Raw genomic sequence first — 18,677 nt, 5'->3', positions numbered from 1 at the left:
GTCTACCAGGTCTATTACAGCTGTTAGAAGTCTTATTTTCTCTATATGTTTCAATGGAAACTTACATTTTTCCACTTGTTTTCCTTTGCCTTCCCTCTGTCTTATGCAAGTAGATCATCTTATAACAAATCTCCTCCTAAAAATGAATAATTTGTACTTGATGGTCATTTTGACTGAAAAAAGAAGGCTGTTCTCCGACTATTGCACAATACTAAATATATATCATTACACGACAAAACGTGCATATATATTGGTGTGTCAGTCAGGCTCTGTTTCTTACTTTAGAATATGTAACACTATCATGCAGATTACTGACTTATCATTGCAGATTCATCAAGATGGTATATTTTAATTGATCATTTTTAGAGGGTAATCCTGACATCCTAAAATTACAGGATGAAAGGCCACTTCTGATGACCTGTGCAGCAGTGAATTGGAAATAACCAGTGTGATACAGGTCATCTTGCTAAATTGGTTGCATTTATGGGACCTTATAAAACATTGAATGATGGTCACTCGGCTCAAAATGTACTGTTATCAATTACTGGAATAATTTTTTCCCTTGCCCTTGGGAGAGGGGTGTAAAAATTAGGTCCTTAAAAGTATGCATCTGATAAAAATCTCTCGCTGCAGAAAAATTATATCGGGCAAAAATCTCTCTCTTTCTCTCTACTTATCTATCTATCTATGCCCCCAATTACTCGTATTATTATCATACATTATTATCAGCCACATTTTCAAGAAAACAGACCTAGGAAAGCGATCTTAAAGGATGGTATTTATGATGCAAGCCATAATCTCAGTGCTGAAATGTTGCTATTGGTGACACTCATTCCAATGACTGGCTTTGCATTTAATACTCCAGCCAAAACAGACAGTCTCTTCACGTAGATGTTTAGTTAAGTCAGCTAAGCAAGCTCACTCATGCGAATGAAACTCTAAAAGTGCTCAAACGCTGTACCTATGAAGCGTAAAGCTAGTAGATTAGTAGCTAGCATATGCGAGACATACTAAATAGTTGCTTTCATGGGATGTTTCATGTATATCCCACAACACAAGCCCTGAGCAGCAACATAAACTAACATTATTTTTAACATAAATCACAGGAAAGACACTTCAAATTCATACATCTCACTGTCCAGCAATTACTGAACTATACATTCAGTCTCTAGGCAAGCAAACTGCAGGCTAACCTTTATTACCAGCTCATCTAAACTAGCTTGAGAAAAAAAAAACATCTAGCTGGGTTGGAGAAAGAAAAGAAACGGTGTAGAATTTTAGAAGAGAAGGTAAAACTGCCAGAAAATAGCATTTCTGTTTCTATAACACTGCAAGCATAGGTAACTGCTTGCTTTCTATGTAGCATCCAGCTTACTACAGCATGTTGCTGCAATAGCATATAGCTTGTTGAGCTATGTTACGTATAATTTTAGGAGAGAATGAAAAGTAAAATTTCTCTAATCTCACATTTTTCTTTTTATTAAGAGGCTAGATTCCATGATAGTTGTTGTTTTGGTCGTGGTACTGCTTCACTGTTTTCAAACGCTGATATAATCAAGTTATGTTGTCTGTTCAGATCACAGTAATACTAAACGTTCCTTGCCGATGTCACTTGTGATTAAATCCCTCCTTTGGTAAACTTGCATCCATTCATACTCTTAGTTAAAGCTAACATTGCAGGTTAATGACAAGTTATATATAGCATATGTTAAGCTATAGTTGGGAAATGAAACCTGTAAAGTTGTTCATGAGTGCCTGTTCTGTCTGATTTGATTTGCGATTGGAACATAATTTCCCCCTGTATGTTCATTAACACAGCGTAGTTGTACTCTCAGCCTAAAAATCGGCCCAATTAGGATCCACTGCAGAAGACAGGTTTATTAGGTTAAAGAACACTGGATTAGGGGGATGGTAAGACACATTCATTAAACATTGCTACGTTTACTGACATAACATCACTGTCAGACCAGAACCTTGTATCTCCATAATGGCAGTCATATGCAAAAGTTTGGGTGCCCTTGGTCAAAGTGAAAATATGTTAACACATCCTCATTCCTGGTCCAGGAGGTCTACCACCCTGGAGAGTTCAAAGTCAACACACCTGGCTCTAACATTCAGATGCCTCTACAGGCCTTCACTGAATCAGGCAAGCTAGTTTAGGGTCGGAGCTAAACTCTACACGGTGGCAGATCTCTGGGACTAGGATTGGGCACCCCTGCTCTACAGAGAATTTTACAGATTTTTAAATTGTTAGTAGAAAATAATTCATAAAATGTTTCCTGGGCAAAACTTATGGTACATTTTATATTTTATGTTTTACTACTTTTCAGAAAAAATCTGAATTCAGAAATTGTGCAGTACAATTTGCTGAAAAATGCAAGATTTACGTTCTCTGTAGAGGATGTGTTAACATACTTTCACTCAGAACATCAGGGGTGTTCAAACTTCTGCACATTACTGTAACTTTACTAGAGAAGGAAAAAAACATTTGTAAGCTAAAGTAAATAGAATGTATTCCAAACAGTTTTGACCATGTATGTTGGTCCATTTGTCATATAATTTTCACACATCGTAATGGACAGTTATTTTCAAATTATATCAAAAAAAGACAAAAATGGATATCTGATGTTTTATTTCAAACAGTGACGCTAAACATAACAGATCACTGTCTGTAATAATTCCCCATTCTGTTTTTATATGTCATACCCAGCCCCTGAATGTTCTATTGCTTGAGGCCCCTACTTTTGGAAGAGGCCCCACAAGCTTAGGAGACGCCCCACAGATTTGCAATGTACTACTGTTATTATATTGAGCCACCTATGCAATAGGGTGTATTCACAATGATGTTTCACAAGACACTGCTGGACAATAACAAAGACATAATACAACATAGCTAAAACCATTTAGCATGAAATCATTACATCTTAATCAATGTATGAAAAATGTGGAAGTGCATCATCACCTGCAACATTCAAAGGGAAAGTAAAATCCAATTAGAATTGGTGTGATGGAGTTCCTACATGCAATTTTTCTGTGCCCCACTGTAAACTATGGAAGGTAATTGCGTACCTTATCTTACATTAGCAGAACACATTTCTCAAAAAATGTTTTTCTAAAAAAGACTCAAAAAATGCAATATGTGATCATATTAACTCTCAAATACAACCCTTCCGACTGCAGTATTTCATGTTGGCTGTGTTACGGAGCTATTACTGCATTGATAGCAGCTTTGGCATTGAAACGTAAATCTGGGGGTGCCATGTTGCTCTAAAATGACCGCAACAAATGGTTTTCATTCATGTTTAATGAAATTATTGTTGTTATGTGGTTATATAAAGAATGCTCTTGAAATAGAAAGAGAAAAGCCTCACTAGGCATTTTGACAGCCTAAACTGATCTTATGCGTGACAGACTATTATTGTGTGAATGGATTTATATAGATGGGAATGGATTACTATGTGATGAGTTCTGAGAAGAATATGTTCTTTTCACTGCTTCTTCTATCAGGAAAATAAGTGAATACGACAAGCACCGGATGAACACCTACTGACTGATAGTACAGTTAAACCACAGCCAGATGCCAAACAGACAGATTCAGAGCATGAATGCCAGTGCACATCCAGACTTCCTAACAGGTAGAAGAGGCAAATGCATCAGCCACACTGTGTCTCCTGTAGTGGAGAACGCTACTGAGCAGTGGGTTGTTCGAACAGGTGAAAGCTCCAAGCTAATGAGACCAAATCAACAGAGATATGACCCTCTGAAGCAGGTCAAAGACAACTACCAAACAGCTGCATGAGGTCAGTGTTACCCTGACATACTCTTACAAATAAAGGTGCGAGAAAGAGTTCTTTGTGGAAATCCCTTAGAAGAACTACATCTGGTTCTCTAAACCCTTTAGAGTTAATAGCTCACCAATTTATTCATTTATTTGTTTATTTTTGGAAATGATCATTGCAAGAGTAGAGTTTAAAGAACCTTGATGTAACGTAAAAATCAAATCAAGAGGGGTTTTTTCCCTACAACTGTAAGTCCAGGCCAATAACCATTTAGGAACCTAGATTTACTGCTGGCAATGGAACATTAGACAAGGTGATGGGCAAAGGAACCACCAAAGATGCTCCCAGACAACACAAGACAAAGCGAACGCTGTTGGGGGAAATGTTTACAAGCATGTTCAACCAGGTTACACATGTCAGCGATGTCATACGCTACATCAAAGGACTTCATAGATAAATGAATATATATTCATGAACGCTGCATGCTAGAGATGTACTTTCATTTTGCCTGTAAGAGTAGTATTGCTCTGGCAGTAAGTCAGGATCACAGCATCTGATTGGTCAAACTCTGACCACTGTCAAAAAAGTAGTGCGGATATAGTAGAAGGCTTTGCTGACCAGCTTAAATGTCATGCACCTTTAATACCCCTTTGGTGATCTCAGGATCACAGCATCTGATTGGTCAACAGACTTGACCCACGGTATCAATGAACCATGCTAACAACAACAATACCTCTTTTCAACACGACAAATGCATACATGATCACAGAGGACATTCAGTGTTGGGTTTATTTTACAAATTCTCCAAAAAGACAGTGTAGTTCAAGGCTGGATTACAAAGCTTCTGAGAGGGATACGCTCAGACCAAAGCCCTCAATGAAATGGTAAAATGCTAGCCTTCTGGGGAAAAAATGAAAGTAGTTCCATAGCATGAAACATTCCCAAGGTGTTCATTCTTCTATATACAACGCTCTTTGATGTTGCATATGACATCGGCAACCTGAGAAGGTTAAAAAGGATTCAAGTGCATTGTTGAACATATGGGATCATGAGAACATTGAGAACTAGACTTGGAGGGATATATATTTGCCAAAATACAGCATCAGTTCACTGATGTAGTTCATGGAGACCACAGAGACCCCAGAGCTCCTCACCATCAATAAAGGTACAGTCTCTTTAGATGGGTAGCTGGAAGCAACAATAAGTTTCCTAGAAAATTGTACGAATTGATCCTCAGTCCATTTTCTGTTGAGATATCTGAACCTTTAAAAAATCTGTATTGGACGTCTATATAGTCAGGTAACTCCTTATTGCTGCAAGTAGAAATACCAATAACTTAGCAACCCTAAACAATTTACTCTAGGGGGGCAGCCAGGACAAATAAACTAAAACATAAGTTATATTTATGGTAGATTGGTGGAGATGGCTCATATAAAAGTGGGGTTACAGAACATCAGAGCATCTAAACCCATGAAAGTACCCAGATGCCTCCCAAATGCATGATCATACTAACAGCTAGTTAGTATGATATGCTGACCATATCACCATCAAGTCAAAATACCACTGCAAATTGCAGGTACACTGTAAACTCTGACCACTGTCAAAACAGTAGTGCGGATATAGTAGAAGGCTTTGCTGACCAGCTTAAATCTCATGCACCTTTAATACCCCTTTGGTGATCTCAGACACTTGAGTATATACTGTGAGGCAGGCTGTGAAGACTTTGAACTTGAACTTGAAGCAAAACATATCCTTAGAGGGCTTACACATCCATCCCTAAACCACTCCTCAAGGAAATCAAAGAGTATATTAAAGACTTATTGGTGAACAAGTGGACTGTGAAATCAAAGTTGCTATATTCTGCACCAGTAGTTTGCATTCAGAAGAGGAATGACACCCTCTATGTATTGATTATCATCAGCTCCATCTGAAGACTGCGTCCAATTGCCATCCCCTGCTCCAACTTCACTGAATTAACACTCTGGAAGGCTACCAGTGGTTTTCTATCCTGGGTAAGGCATGCCATCAGAGGCTTATGACAGAGGAGGAGAGAACCTGACAGCCTTTAGAACCTTATATAAGTGTTAGTAAATACAAGTATATTCACATCCCTTTTGGAATATTTACAGCACCTGCCAATAGCTGGACTCCCTGTATATTCAATGCCACTTCTTATGATTAATCAATTGTATTATTTAAGATAATTCAAGAAAAATACAAAGGCTGCCAGTAGCTTTCAAGGCCTTGAGGTGCAATGGGGTCAAACTGAATCCAGCAACATGTGAGCAGGACCTCAAAAGGGCTACCTGGGTCAGCTAGTGTCAGCAGGGAGCTTAGTGAGTAAACATCAGCCAGGATCCTGCAAAATTATGTGTCTGAAACCATCAGAAAAGTTCAACACCAGCTTCATTCTGAGATATATACAAGATTTTGCCTGATTAGAAAGGCTCAGTTATGATCTCCAAATCAAATCATCAAATCAAATTTATTTGTATAGCGCTTTTTACAACGGATGTTGTCACAAAGCAGCTTTACAGAATTTCGGAAAAGACAAAGTTTCAACAGGACTGTAAGAATGTACAGAAAACCCCCAGTGGGTAAGCCAGGGGCAACAGTGGCAAGGAAAACCTCCTTCAGAACTGAGGAAGAAACCTTGGGAGGAACCAGGCTGATCTCCAATCAAGCATAACTTAGTTGTTTGTTTACTAAAGCAGCCCAAAAACAACAGCAATGAAAAGTTGAACGGCCAAACCAAAAACACCTGTAAAATGAGAAATGAGGCATCAGCAGAGCTTAACATCTCTGATAGAGAGGGTTTTATAACTTTTCATCTGTGCACAATGCAGTTGTGCGATCTTGCTGTGATCATCTCAATAGCACCCTTTGCCTCTGCACATCTAGAGTATATGAGTACAAGTCAAATACAGAGTATCGTTTAGTTGCTAGGGTCTGCACAGCTATAAAAGTAGAACATTTCTTGCACTTTTTAAACTTTTTTCCCAGAATTCCACTTGCAGCATAATGACTCAGCTTATTTGAAGATTGCTTCCACTGCTGGCTTAGCCCCAGGAGATCATATGGATGCTGGTAATATCTTACAGCTTGCATGAGTAAATCATAAAGTGTTCATTAAGTACCGAGGGAAAATGGAGGAAAATGGATTGGGTCTGATCTGCAAACTGACATAAGAACGTCATGATACATTAGGCTCTACTCGCCAGTCCAGCTAGGGCATCAACACAAATGCATAAATGCAGGTCAGGACAGAGGTCTGGTTTTATGAGACCACTGGCCACAAAGTGTTTGCATATGGTTCAGTGTAAAGGTCAGAGACAGTCCTTCATTATTTCATTTTCAGTCAAAATGTACATTGAAAATCTACAACACTAAGTATGAAATCAAATGTAGCAGTATCTAGTGTCCAGCCTGTTGACTATATTACAGCTTCCATTCCTTTTGGGGACTTGCTTTCAGTTTTTTGAAGAACTTTGCAGGGATATTTACCCATGTCTCCAAAGTTCAGTCTAAGAAGCTGGTTGCATTTTCTGCTGTTCATGTTTACCAAATACATTTATTGATGATAAAATCTGGACTGTCTGTCATTCTGAGAACATCAGCAGTGTTAACTCCTACCTTCTTGGCCTGCATGGTCATGCACATGGCCTAGCCATGTTCTATTGCTTGTTTTTCTTTTTCAGCTCCAGCTCACCACTGGCTCCGTCCCCTCACTATTGCACCTGCATCTTATTTCTGGATACATTACCTCCTATATACATACTCCTGTGTTTGTAGCTACTCTCTGTTTGCTTATAGCTGAAGTAGGTAATTTTATAGAAACCAGCTTTCTGGACCTTTCAACTCATTCAATTTTACCCCCGTTGTAAAACTACACCGATGTTCCCTCTGGTTTGTTTAAAGCCTTTTCTACATCTGTCTTTCTTTTCTTTAGCAGTGCAAGCTGTTGTAGGTACCTGTGTAACTTTCTCTGCCATTTTTGTGAACTTAGCTCGCTACCTTTCAGCCGTGTGTGTGTGTGTGTGTGTGTGTGTGTGTGTGTATGTGTGTGTATGCTCAAATGAGTACCTATGCAGAGTGTGCCCATGAGGCCAGGTAAGTAGAGGGGCAGGCAGGCCATCCAATCTATCCATTTGGTCTAAATAAAATCACTGGACAGGGGTTTTTACAGTCCTGTGGCCTCCAAGAATTTTTTTCTTTGTATAGTCAGAACATTTTATGTATTGACTGCTATCATGAGTATTTCAATAAATATAACAAAAATGTTTCTAAAATAAATCCCCTACTCCTCTTTAAAGCTGTTTAATTCTTGTCAATAAAACTCTCTCACGCCTGCATGCTGCCTCACCTTGTTTGTTACCAGCACCTTTTTCGTTTCATTTGCAGATTTTCTTGTTGTCACTATTGGCCCCTTCCAGTCTCCTCATGTGCTTTTATTTACCTTTTAGTCCTGTCATGTGCTTTTGTTTTGCTTTTATCCCCAGTCCAGCCCCTTGTTTTGTGACTCCGCCCTGTTTCCACCTGTGTCTTGTGATCCCTTGTTATATAAGCCATGTGTTTTCCCTTGTGTGGTTGCAGGTCTTTGTATGGATGTTTGTTTGATGTTTGATTGTGTTGGATGTTTGTGTGTTCTTTGAGTTATGTCTGCCTATTGATGTCTACGTGTTGGCTCAATGACCCTACAATGTATCGATCATGACCCTGGATTTGCCCATGATAAATCTTGCTTTTCTCCACACTTGCGTCCGCCTACTCGTTCCCCGTTACACTTGTCTTTCTTTTTCTCTGTAAAGGTCTCTGGGCGGCTGCACGTCCTTTCAGACCCATAGAACTTGGGGTAAATACTTGTGGACTTTTTTAGACCTGAGGCAGGAGTGGAGCTTGATTTTCTGTTTTTCTGGTGGTGACAGTTGTGGTGTTTTGCTAGGTCTTGGTGGTTTGGTGGTTAAGAGTCCCGTTTTCTCCAGATGATTTAAAAATTTAATGTACTCCAGTATTGGAAAGTCCTGTTTTTTTTTCACTTCTTCTACCTTGACTTTGCCCTTCCTCATTCAAGCGGATTATTTTGTAGCTAAACTCCTCAGAAATTCCTCCTCAAAAATTAATAATGGGCCATTTTGACTGGAAATCAAATAAATGGGTGGCAAAGGTGGTCTCAGACCTTCGCACAGAACTGAGAGAAAAAGAGATAGATTGAGATCGAGCACTAGTCTGAAAACTTTCAAGTCTGAAAGTGTGCATGATTTCAGAACAGTGAGTAAAAAGGAGCAGTATGTGTGAGCGTGACACACAGCCTTCAAACACAACAGAGCGAAAAATTCCATTGTAGCTAAGAGAAGAAGGTCTTCCCCCGGTGCCCCAGGGGCTTATTAACGCCTCTGTGACTCTCTTGTAATAAGTGAAAAGAGGAAAACAGGAGGGGAGGGAGGAACAGGGAGAAAGGAGCGGTTTGACGGTCTTACCGTACAGAAAGTTGCTTTGAACGGATGCCACAAGGAGCGTCAGGGCAATGAGCGTGGACAGCGGGAATGATGGGAATGCCATATTCGCACGCATGCACTCTTTCATCCGTGCGTCAGTCGAGGCCGAATGAAACCTCACGAGACCTGAATATACGATTCACTGAACTGCTACCTATATGGACAGGAGAGAGAACACACACAGAACCAACAGTCATCAGCACACTTAGCCAGGTGGTTGAGTAGTGCATGTATACACACTATTGCGCTTTGACACACTGAAGCACTGCCTCAGAGATTCCATTGATCTGCTTTGCGTCACTCGGGGGAGTGTGTGTGTGTGTGTGTGTGTGTGTGTGTGTGTGTGTGTGTGTGTGTGTGTGTGTGTGTGTGTGTGTGTGTGTGTGTGTGTGTGTGTGTGTGTGCGTGCGCGAGGTGACAGCGATCGAATCTCAGAGCAGTAACACAGCATACGTTGGATCCTTTGCTTAAGACAGGTGCAAGATTGTGAGGTCACGCTTTTAGTTAAACAACACTAATTTTTCAAAAGCTCTGCATTATTAAAAGGTTCAGATGTAAACAACTGTGTGGTTGAGGGGTCTGGTGTGAAATGAACTGTACTACAGAAACTCACCTACTCAGATTTGTTCACAGTGGTGGTGATGGGAATCAGACATCTGAAGAGTTTAATGCCTCTAAAAGCTCCCGCACAGAAAGTTATTACATAAAATGGTTACGGATACATTGCCTGGTGCATCATATATTGTTTTACAATGTGTTGAAAAAAGGTTTTGGCCTAAAGTCCATTCATGGTACATTTAGGGCATTATAAGGCCAAAGATAACTTATGTTTTCAGATTTATCACTATTTACCATCATCAACATCACAAACAAAACCAAGAAGGCGCAAGTGGGTTCCCTAGTTGTATTGAAAGACTTAAGAAAATGGCTATAATTGTGTTGTGGATGTCCTGACCCCTGGTTTCTATCACCACCACTGTAACGAAAAAGAGTCAGTACGTTTCTCTACAATGCACATTTCACATCGAACCACTCTGAATGACTACAAACGAATGACTGAATCATGCTGAAATGTTGATTTTATTAAGCTCAAAATAGTTCCTAAACTCAAATTTCTCTGTTAATCTGTGGAGCTTTCCTTATTAAAGGTGAATTCCACCATTTCTTCACATTTGATCATTATTAAATTGTTAATCTCAGTCAAAGTAGTTTGATTTGAAATCCTGTCTTGTGGAAAACTATTCCAAGTCAGAGTGATAGGAACCAGACATCTGAAGAGTTTTACGCTTCTAAAAGCTCCCTGGCAGAAAGTTATTACATGAAATGATTGGAAATGTGCTGCCTGATACCTGAGACATTGTTTTAAGATAACTGTGCGACAGGTTTTTCATATATTCATAGCTGAGAAGTCCACGCAAAGCAAAGTTCTCAAAGAAAGCTTGTTTTGTTTCAGATTTGCTACCATTTTACAAGTAACAGCATTACATATAAAAACTCTGAAGACACGTGCAGCTTCACTGGAGATTTTGAACAGTAATTAAATTGGCGGTATTTTCTCATTCCCCATTCACTATCAATTTTACAGCTTTTTTGCATTATTAAATCTTTAAGATTCAAAGAGACTTAGTTTGAATTGCTCTAGCCTAAAGAATAGGTATAGGTTCACTGGTGATATTGGATAGTGGATCATGACCCCTGGTTCCTATCAGCACCACTGCAAAGAACTTTAGCAACAGTAAGTTTCCCCACAATGCAAAATTTCACATCAAACCATTTCAAGCTGAAATATTGAAAAATCAGTGGGTTTCCTCTTTACCACAGTGAAGTGAAAGTTTATATTATAAGACATGGTCCTTGTCATGTAAGGGTTTTTTTTTTTTTTTTGAAGCTTGTGTTCTGAATCCCATCAAAGGCATTGAAGAATATGATTGTGCTCAGTCTCCATTCGGCAACTTCAGTTGACACGGAATCTGCATTGTAATCACTGTATAATGCGCAGAACTACTGACAATATGACTTGCAGTGTAAATTCCATTTTAAGAGCTAAATCTAAAGCATAGCAGCTAGTTTGGTCTGGAGGCAATCCTTTTCTATTGTAGGGATAAATGGCTCTGTAATTATAAAAAGATCTCAAACAGGTGTTTAATAGGCCATCATTCCTGGATAATGATAATTGCTCTGATGAAGACATTGTTTTCTTGAATTCAACAGTCATAATATAGCTAACATGCTACAACAAGGACACTGTTCATCAGTAGATTGTCAGCACATTGTAATGAAGGTCTCTGTTAAAGCCATTTCTTGTCAGACTATTTACACAACCTGATCTTCAAAATTATGTGCTGAATAGACCAGTATCTTTTTACAACATACGCGTAGACCTTTGTGTCAAAGGGTTAAGTTAAAGGGGAATTTTGTAGCTGAATATAAATGTACATTTCTGCTTGCATTTTTCCTCCACAGCTTTGCTTATGTTTGTATCAATATGACCATTTCCAACCTCTCTTTATCACCTAGAATTAAAGGCTGTTTTTATTCCAGTCATGAAGTCATATACCTCTGATCAAATGACATGTTTTGTAGATTTTCTAAGTGGAAATAAGTTAACACATCTAGACAGAACACTCTTAAATTGGCCTTTTTCTGAACATGGTTCTATTTATTTGCTGACTTTAACACACACAGAAAAGAAAGCATACAATATAAGATGTGCCATAACTTTTGCACAGGCTTAATTTCATGACTGATATGTGAAATTTAGAAAATAATCAGTAGTTGTGCATTACAATGTGCAGATGTATGTTCTCTGTAGAGGACGCGCTAACTGCTTTTCACTCGAGATATCAACAAAACATCATTTCACCAGGCGTACCCAAACTTTTGCATAGGTATAAATGCAAATCGTGTATATAAGCTCTGTTTTGATTGGCTGTGTTTTACTGTGCGCTGCTCTAAAAGCAGTCCAGACTGAAACACTCCTTATAGCTTCTAACGCAATCCGGAAGAATCAGCGGCTTAAATAATGTATGCGTGACATGGGCCCTTTAATAGCTATTAATTAGTCAACTTGCTGATCATTTCCTTTCAACAACTGGCGATTACACCCATCTCTTTCATATTTGGTCATTCACTAAAAAGGTAAACACCTTATCCGATAACATTCCTTACTTGGAACTGAACTGATAGGTAGCCTCTAGCCTAGTTATTTAGCCAGCCAGGCTAGTTTGACTTTATGACCTGGGCTGTGAACTGCAAATACATGACTGGAGATGTCCTGTAGAAATGGCATCAAACAAAACATCTCTGCTATATTTAGCACCAGCAGTGTGAATAAAATAATAGCAGACTGTTAGAGTAACTAGGAGTAACATCATAAACAGACCCCTGAAGTCATGCTCCACTCTGCAGTCAGGGTCTTGCCTGTATCCAGGCCTGAGCTGATTTTCTCTATGACAGAAATGAATGGCATTTTTAGAAAACACTGCTGCCGCGTCCTGTGGGAACATAAAATGTTCCAAAGCTAGTGCGTTTTCCTGGTGTATATTTTTCTCTGAGTGTCACTGGAATTACAAGGTCATTTAGCAGTCAAAACAATCACAATGCTACACCCATGTTCCAAGCAAGCCGACACTGCTATGCACTGAAATTAGATCACACAAGTTAGTCCTTACAGTCCTCCACACTTAAAAAAGGAAGGTTCTTCAAGGGTCTTTTGGTAGAGGAACCATAAGTTCTATGTAAAACCATTTCGTTCTTAAATGGTTCTTTGTATGGGGAAACAGTTTTTCAGATTCATGGAGAATGTGTTATATATATGGTTTATATATAGAAGAGAAGCAAAAGTTCTGCTCTTGTTATGATGTCAAACTTGCAGCAATAAAACCTTTTTGGTGCTATATGGAACCATTTTCAAAAAGGTTCCATCTGAAGATCCATTTCACCATGCAAAGAACCATTTAAGCATGAAATGGTTTGATACAGAACTTAAGGTTCTAAACGGAGCCATTGCCTTTACTAAAGGACCCTTGAAGAGCCGTCTTTTATAAGTGGCTATATACCAACTTCAGCCTCTAAACCACAATGGAACACTTTACATTTTACATTACAATGGAAACTTTAACTGTTGGTGAAAATTGCTAGTGAGCTTCAGCCCTGCTGTGTTAGCTAGCACTCCACCATCAGTTACATACACGTAGCTTGCACCAGTACAGTCAGCAGTCACGTGCTTCATTTTCTGGGAATATAGAATCGCTTATTACAGGGATAAAAATGCCACAAGATGCCATGGATTACAGTGATTTTGTCACAGCTAAGTGGTTTTCAGGCTGGACACGAGCCGTCAAACTCCCTTGACCTTTTTTAGATCACTGCATCGGTACCAGCACATTTCTGTCTAAGCATCACCTCCAGTTTTTTATACATCATTTTTATGCATCAAAATGTCCAGTAATACAATGATGCAGTATATCGTTAGAAGGTTGGAAACAAGGAAACATAAGCACCAAATAAACAAAGCCCTGCTGCTCTCTACAAAGACATCATTATTCAAAACATGTGGTTTTGATACCACGGCAAGAGTCAGAGATCAGTTTAGAGATCTATGACTCAGACGGAAATAAACTCCTCCATTCCAGCTTCTGTTACTCTGTGTCAGTAATTCATACAATTATTCTGACCGTTGTGAACAAAACCTGAGGGCATTCCCCTTTGAAATGCGTGCAAGATCAAGACTATAGCCCAAAGTATGTGGGAACAGTGCTCCTTTTACTTTGGGTGTGCCATTTCAGGCAAAAGGTGGTAAATCACTGTAACCCTCAGCCTCAAGGGGCTTTTCTGCTTTTATAAAAGAGCAACAACATGAAGTATGATAAAATAGTTACATTTTCAATCATTTATCTAGGTTATATTGATAATAATTTTGTCACATAATGATTATTAAGTTATTACCATTATAATTTTAAGTTATAATTATAAAATTATTAAAATAATTATATAATTATATAATTAATAATGATAAACAACTCCTCCACAGAGAAATGTAGCTCATTTAAGAGCATAAATGTTCAGTCATTCATCACTGCAATCAAGTCATGAACTTTTGAGCTTTGTCGTGTAATATCGAAGATATAATTTAGCAGTGTGTGATGCAGAAACATTCTCATTATGAGTAGTATTTGCTCAGCAAATCACCAGCCAATTTGCAACATTATAGCTGTGTCCCAATTTAGGGGCTGCAAGCTTTGGAGGCTGCACTTGAAGGCTAAAGGCGTCTCAGCGGCGCGACTAGGCTGTCACATTTTGCAGGCTTCTTCATATGTGGCAGTTAAAGGTGTCCTTCACTTTCCAGCATATCCCAAGGTTCATTGCGTGCCTGCAAGGATTGGAAAGCATGTGGAAAAAAACGCAATGTGGTCTGCAAAACTTATGCTAACTAAAATCAAAGTTTCTGGCTCCATCTTTAAAGAACTTTAAAAGAACTCGACAGGAGTGGCGATTCGTGTTGCAACAGTGGTGCTGTGATGCAAACAGAAAATCTGCCATAGAGCTGACCATCTCATTTCAGTTCAGCCGTCGCGAGTCTACGCAGCCTTCGAAGGACATGCCTTCACAGACCACTTCCTTAGAAGGATGCAGTTCCTGAATTGGGACACAACTTATGTTAGCATCAAGCTAGCTAATAGCATGGTTCATTTCTTTTCTCAAACTGAGTTTAATACAACCCCAATTCCAATGAAGATGGGACGCTGAGTAAAACATAAATAAAAACAGAATACGATGATCTGCAAATCCTTTTCAACCTATTTTCAATTGCATACACTACAAAGACAAGTTATTTAATGTTCAAACGGATAAACTTTATTGTTTTTTGCAAATATTCATTCATTTTGAATTTGATGCCTGCAACACGTTCCAAAGAAGTTGTGACAGGGGCAACGAAAGACTGGGAAAGTTGAGGAATGCTCAAAAAACACCTGTTTGGAACATTCCACAGGTGAACAGGTTCATTGGGTATAAAGGGAGCATCCCTGAAAGGCTCAGTCGTTCACAAGCAAGAATGGGGCGAGGTTCACCACTTTGTGAACAACTGTGTGAGCAAATAGTCCAAAAGTTTAAGAACAACGTTTCTGAACGTGCAATTGCAAGGAATTTAGGGATTTCATCATCTACAGTCCATAATATCATCAAAAGATTCAGAGAATCTGGAGAAATCTCTGCAAGTAAGCAGCAAGGCAGAAAACCAACACTGAATGCCCGTGACCTTCGATCCCTCAGGCGGCACTGCATTAAAAACTGACATCATTCTCTAATGGATATTACCACATGGGCTCAGGAACACTTCAGAAAACCATCATCAGTGAACACAGTTCATCGCTCCATCTACAAGTTCAAGTTAAAACTCTGCCATGCAAAGCGAAAGCCATATATCAACACCACCTAGAAACACCACTGGCTTCTCTGGGCCCGAGCTTATTTGAGATGGACTGACGCAAAGTGGAAAAGTGTCCTGTTGTCTGATGAGTCCACATTTCAAATTGTTTTTGGAAATCATGGACGTCATGTCCTCCGGGCCAAAGAGGGAATGGACTTTCTGGATTGTTTTCTTCACAAAGTTCAAAAGCCAGCATCTCTGATGGTGTGGGGGTGTGTTAGTGCCCATGGCAGGGGTAACTTGCACATCTGTGAAGGCACCATTAATGCTGAAAGGTACATACAGGTTTTGGAGCAACATATGCTGCCATCCAAGCAACGTCTTTTTCAGGGACGTCCCTGCTTATTTCAGCAAGACGATGCCAAGCCACATTCTGCACGTGTTACAGCAGCGTGGCTTCGTAGTAAAAGAGTGCGGGTAATAGACTGGCCTGCCTGCAGTCCAGACCCGTCTCCCATTGAAAATGTGTGGCGCATTATGAAGAGCAAAATACGACAATGGAGACCCCGGACTGTCGAGCAACTGAAGTTGTACATCAAGCAAGAATGGGAAAGAATTCCACCTACAAAGCTTCAACAATTAGTGCCCTCAGTTCCCAAACGCTTATTGCGTGGTGCTAAAAGGAAAGGTGATGTAACACAGTGGTAAACATGCCCCTGTCCCAACTTGTTTGGAACTTGTTGCAGGCATCAAATTCAAAATGAGTGAATATTTACAAAAAGCAATAAAGTTTATCCGTTTGAACATTAAATATCTTGTCTTTGTAGTGTATTCAATTGAATATAGGTTGAAAAGGACTTGCAGATCATCGTATTGTGTTTTGCCAACTTCATTGGAATTGGGGTTGTACTACTTAAGACAGATCTAACTAAAACAAATATCTCTGAATAACATCAGACATTTAACGCAAATTATTTACATTTTGTACTGGAGTTTTACACTGAATGATTCAATGAATACCGCAGTTCAAAGTCTAGCACTGAATAGTGTTAGTTCTCCTTTTATCATGTTAGCTATTGTGTAGCCTGTTAGCTCTCTTTTATCATGTTAGCTATGGTGTAGCCTGTTAGCTCTTTTTTATCATGTTAGCTATTGTGTAGCCTGTTAGCTCTTTTTTATCATGTTAGCTATTGTGTAGCCTGTTAGCTCTTTTTTATCATGTTAGCTATTGTGTAGCCTGTTAGCTCTTTTTTATCATGTTAGCTATTGTGTAGCCTGTTAGCTCTTTTTTATCATGTTAGCTATGGTGTAGCCTGTTAGCGCTCTCTTTTATCATGTTAGCTATTGTGTAGCCTGTTAGCGCTCTCTTTTATCATGTTAGCTATTGTGTAGCCTGTTAGCTCTCTTTTATCATGTTAGCTATTGTGTAGCCTGTTAGCTCTCTTTTATCATGTTAGCTATTGTGTAGCCTGTTAGCTCTTTTTTATCATGTTAGCTATTGTGTAGCCTGTTAGCTCTCTTTTATCATGTTAGCTATGGTGTAGCCTGTTAGCTCTCTTTTATCATGTTAGCTATTGTGTAGCCTGTTAGCTCTTTTTTATCATGTTAGCTATTGTGTAGCCTGTTAGCGCACTTTTTTATCATGTTAGCTATTGTGTAGCCTGTTAGCGCACTTTTTTATCATGTTAGCTATTGTGTAGCCTGTTAGCGCTCTCTTTTATCATGTTAGCTATTGTGTAGCCTGTTAGCGCTCTCTTTTATCATGTTAGCTATTGTGTAGCCTGTTAGCTCTCTTTTATCATGTTAGCTATTGTGTAGCCTGTTAGCTCTCTTTTATCATGTTAGCTATTGTGTAGCCTGTTAGCTCTCTTATCATGTTAGCTATTGTGTAGCCTGTTAGCACTTTTTTATCATGTTAGCTATTGTGTAGCCTGTTAGCTCTCTTTTTATCATGTTAGCTATTGTGTAGCCTGTTAGCTCTCTTTTATCATGTTAGCTATTGTGTAGCCTGTTAGCTCTCTTTTTATCATGTTAGCTATTGTGTAGCCTGTTAGCACTCTTTCTTTTCATGTTAGCTAATGTGTAGCCTGTTAGCTCTTTTTTATCAGGTTAGCTATTGTGTAGCCTGTTAGCTCTTTTTTTTATCATGTTAGCTATTGTGTAGCCTGTTAGCGCACTTTTTTTCATGTTAGCTATTGTGTAGCCTGTTAGCTCTCTTTTTATCATGTTAGCTATTGTGTAGCCTGTTAGCGCTGTTTTTTTCATGTTAGTCATTGTGTAGCCTGTTAGCGTTCTTTGTAAGCCAGTTGTTCAGATAATTGTCTGACCCTCAGTGAACACTATACGGTGTCCTTAGTTCATCTGTCTGGTCTATGCCAGCAGCATAACAGTCAGTCAGAGCACAATGTTTTAGTTCTCGGTTGTTGGTAGGCAGTCAGTCACAGAGCGCGGCTCAGCCAATCAGATTTCAGAACCGGCGGTTTTATGGGATGTGGTGAGTTCACTGCACCTGTTTACTCCTCGTCCCCGGCGCTGAGGACGCTGTCATTGCGATCCGTGTGTAAACGAGTTTAACAGAGGCTGCTCTGGCTGGCAGGACCGTTATTGTCCGCCTTTGTTTCCCGTTGTCCAGTTAAGCGCTCTGGCCGCTCCTCGTCAGAAGCAGAAATGAGATGCTTCGTCAAGCGCAGGCTGGACAGATTTGTGGAATAACAGGAGGGAAAAGGCGCTCTGAGCCCCTCCCTCCCTCTCCCTATCTGACCGCTGTACGCGTCGCCACCACCGAGGCTCTGGTCATGCGCACACACGCGCGCGCGCGATCGCATACAGGCCTGAGAGCGCTCGCGCTTTATTGAAGTCACACAGACGCGGCTCGAGACACAAACTCTAACACACGCACACGTACTCGCGCGCGCTGAGGGTCAATATTCATCAGCGCACGCGCCCGTGTTTGTTTAATCGAAAGTCACGGCGTCGCCAGCGGGACGGACCTGCTTATGCACGCGCGAGAAGAGAGGTGGACAGTGGGACCAA

At 39.7% G+C, this 18,677-nt stretch overlaps 1 protein-coding gene across 3 annotated transcripts in view; it reads right to left on the bottom strand.

The window, feature by feature from the left end:
• cadm3 (cell adhesion molecule 3) overlaps window positions 1–18,677 on the bottom strand; it is a 171,606-nt gene that overhangs the window by 151,191 nt on the left and 1,738 nt on the right. For all 3 annotated transcript variants that reach the window (XM_017699157.2, XM_017699158.2, XM_017699159.2), the window contains exon 2: window positions 9,257–9,428. In XM_017699157.2, coding sequence (XP_017554646.2) covers window positions 9,257–9,362 — 106 coding nt within the window. In that variant the 5' untranslated portion in view covers window positions 9,363–9,428. The remainder of the gene's footprint in view (window positions 1–9,256; window positions 9,429–18,677) is intronic.

This window comes from Pygocentrus nattereri, chromosome 19 (genome assembly GCF_015220715.1).
Source record: "Pygocentrus nattereri isolate fPygNat1 chromosome 19, fPygNat1.pri, whole genome shotgun sequence".
Lineage (NCBI taxonomy): Eukaryota > Metazoa > Chordata > Actinopteri > Characiformes > Serrasalmidae > Pygocentrus > Pygocentrus nattereri.
This window is presented reverse-complemented; position numbering and strand designations above follow the sequence as displayed.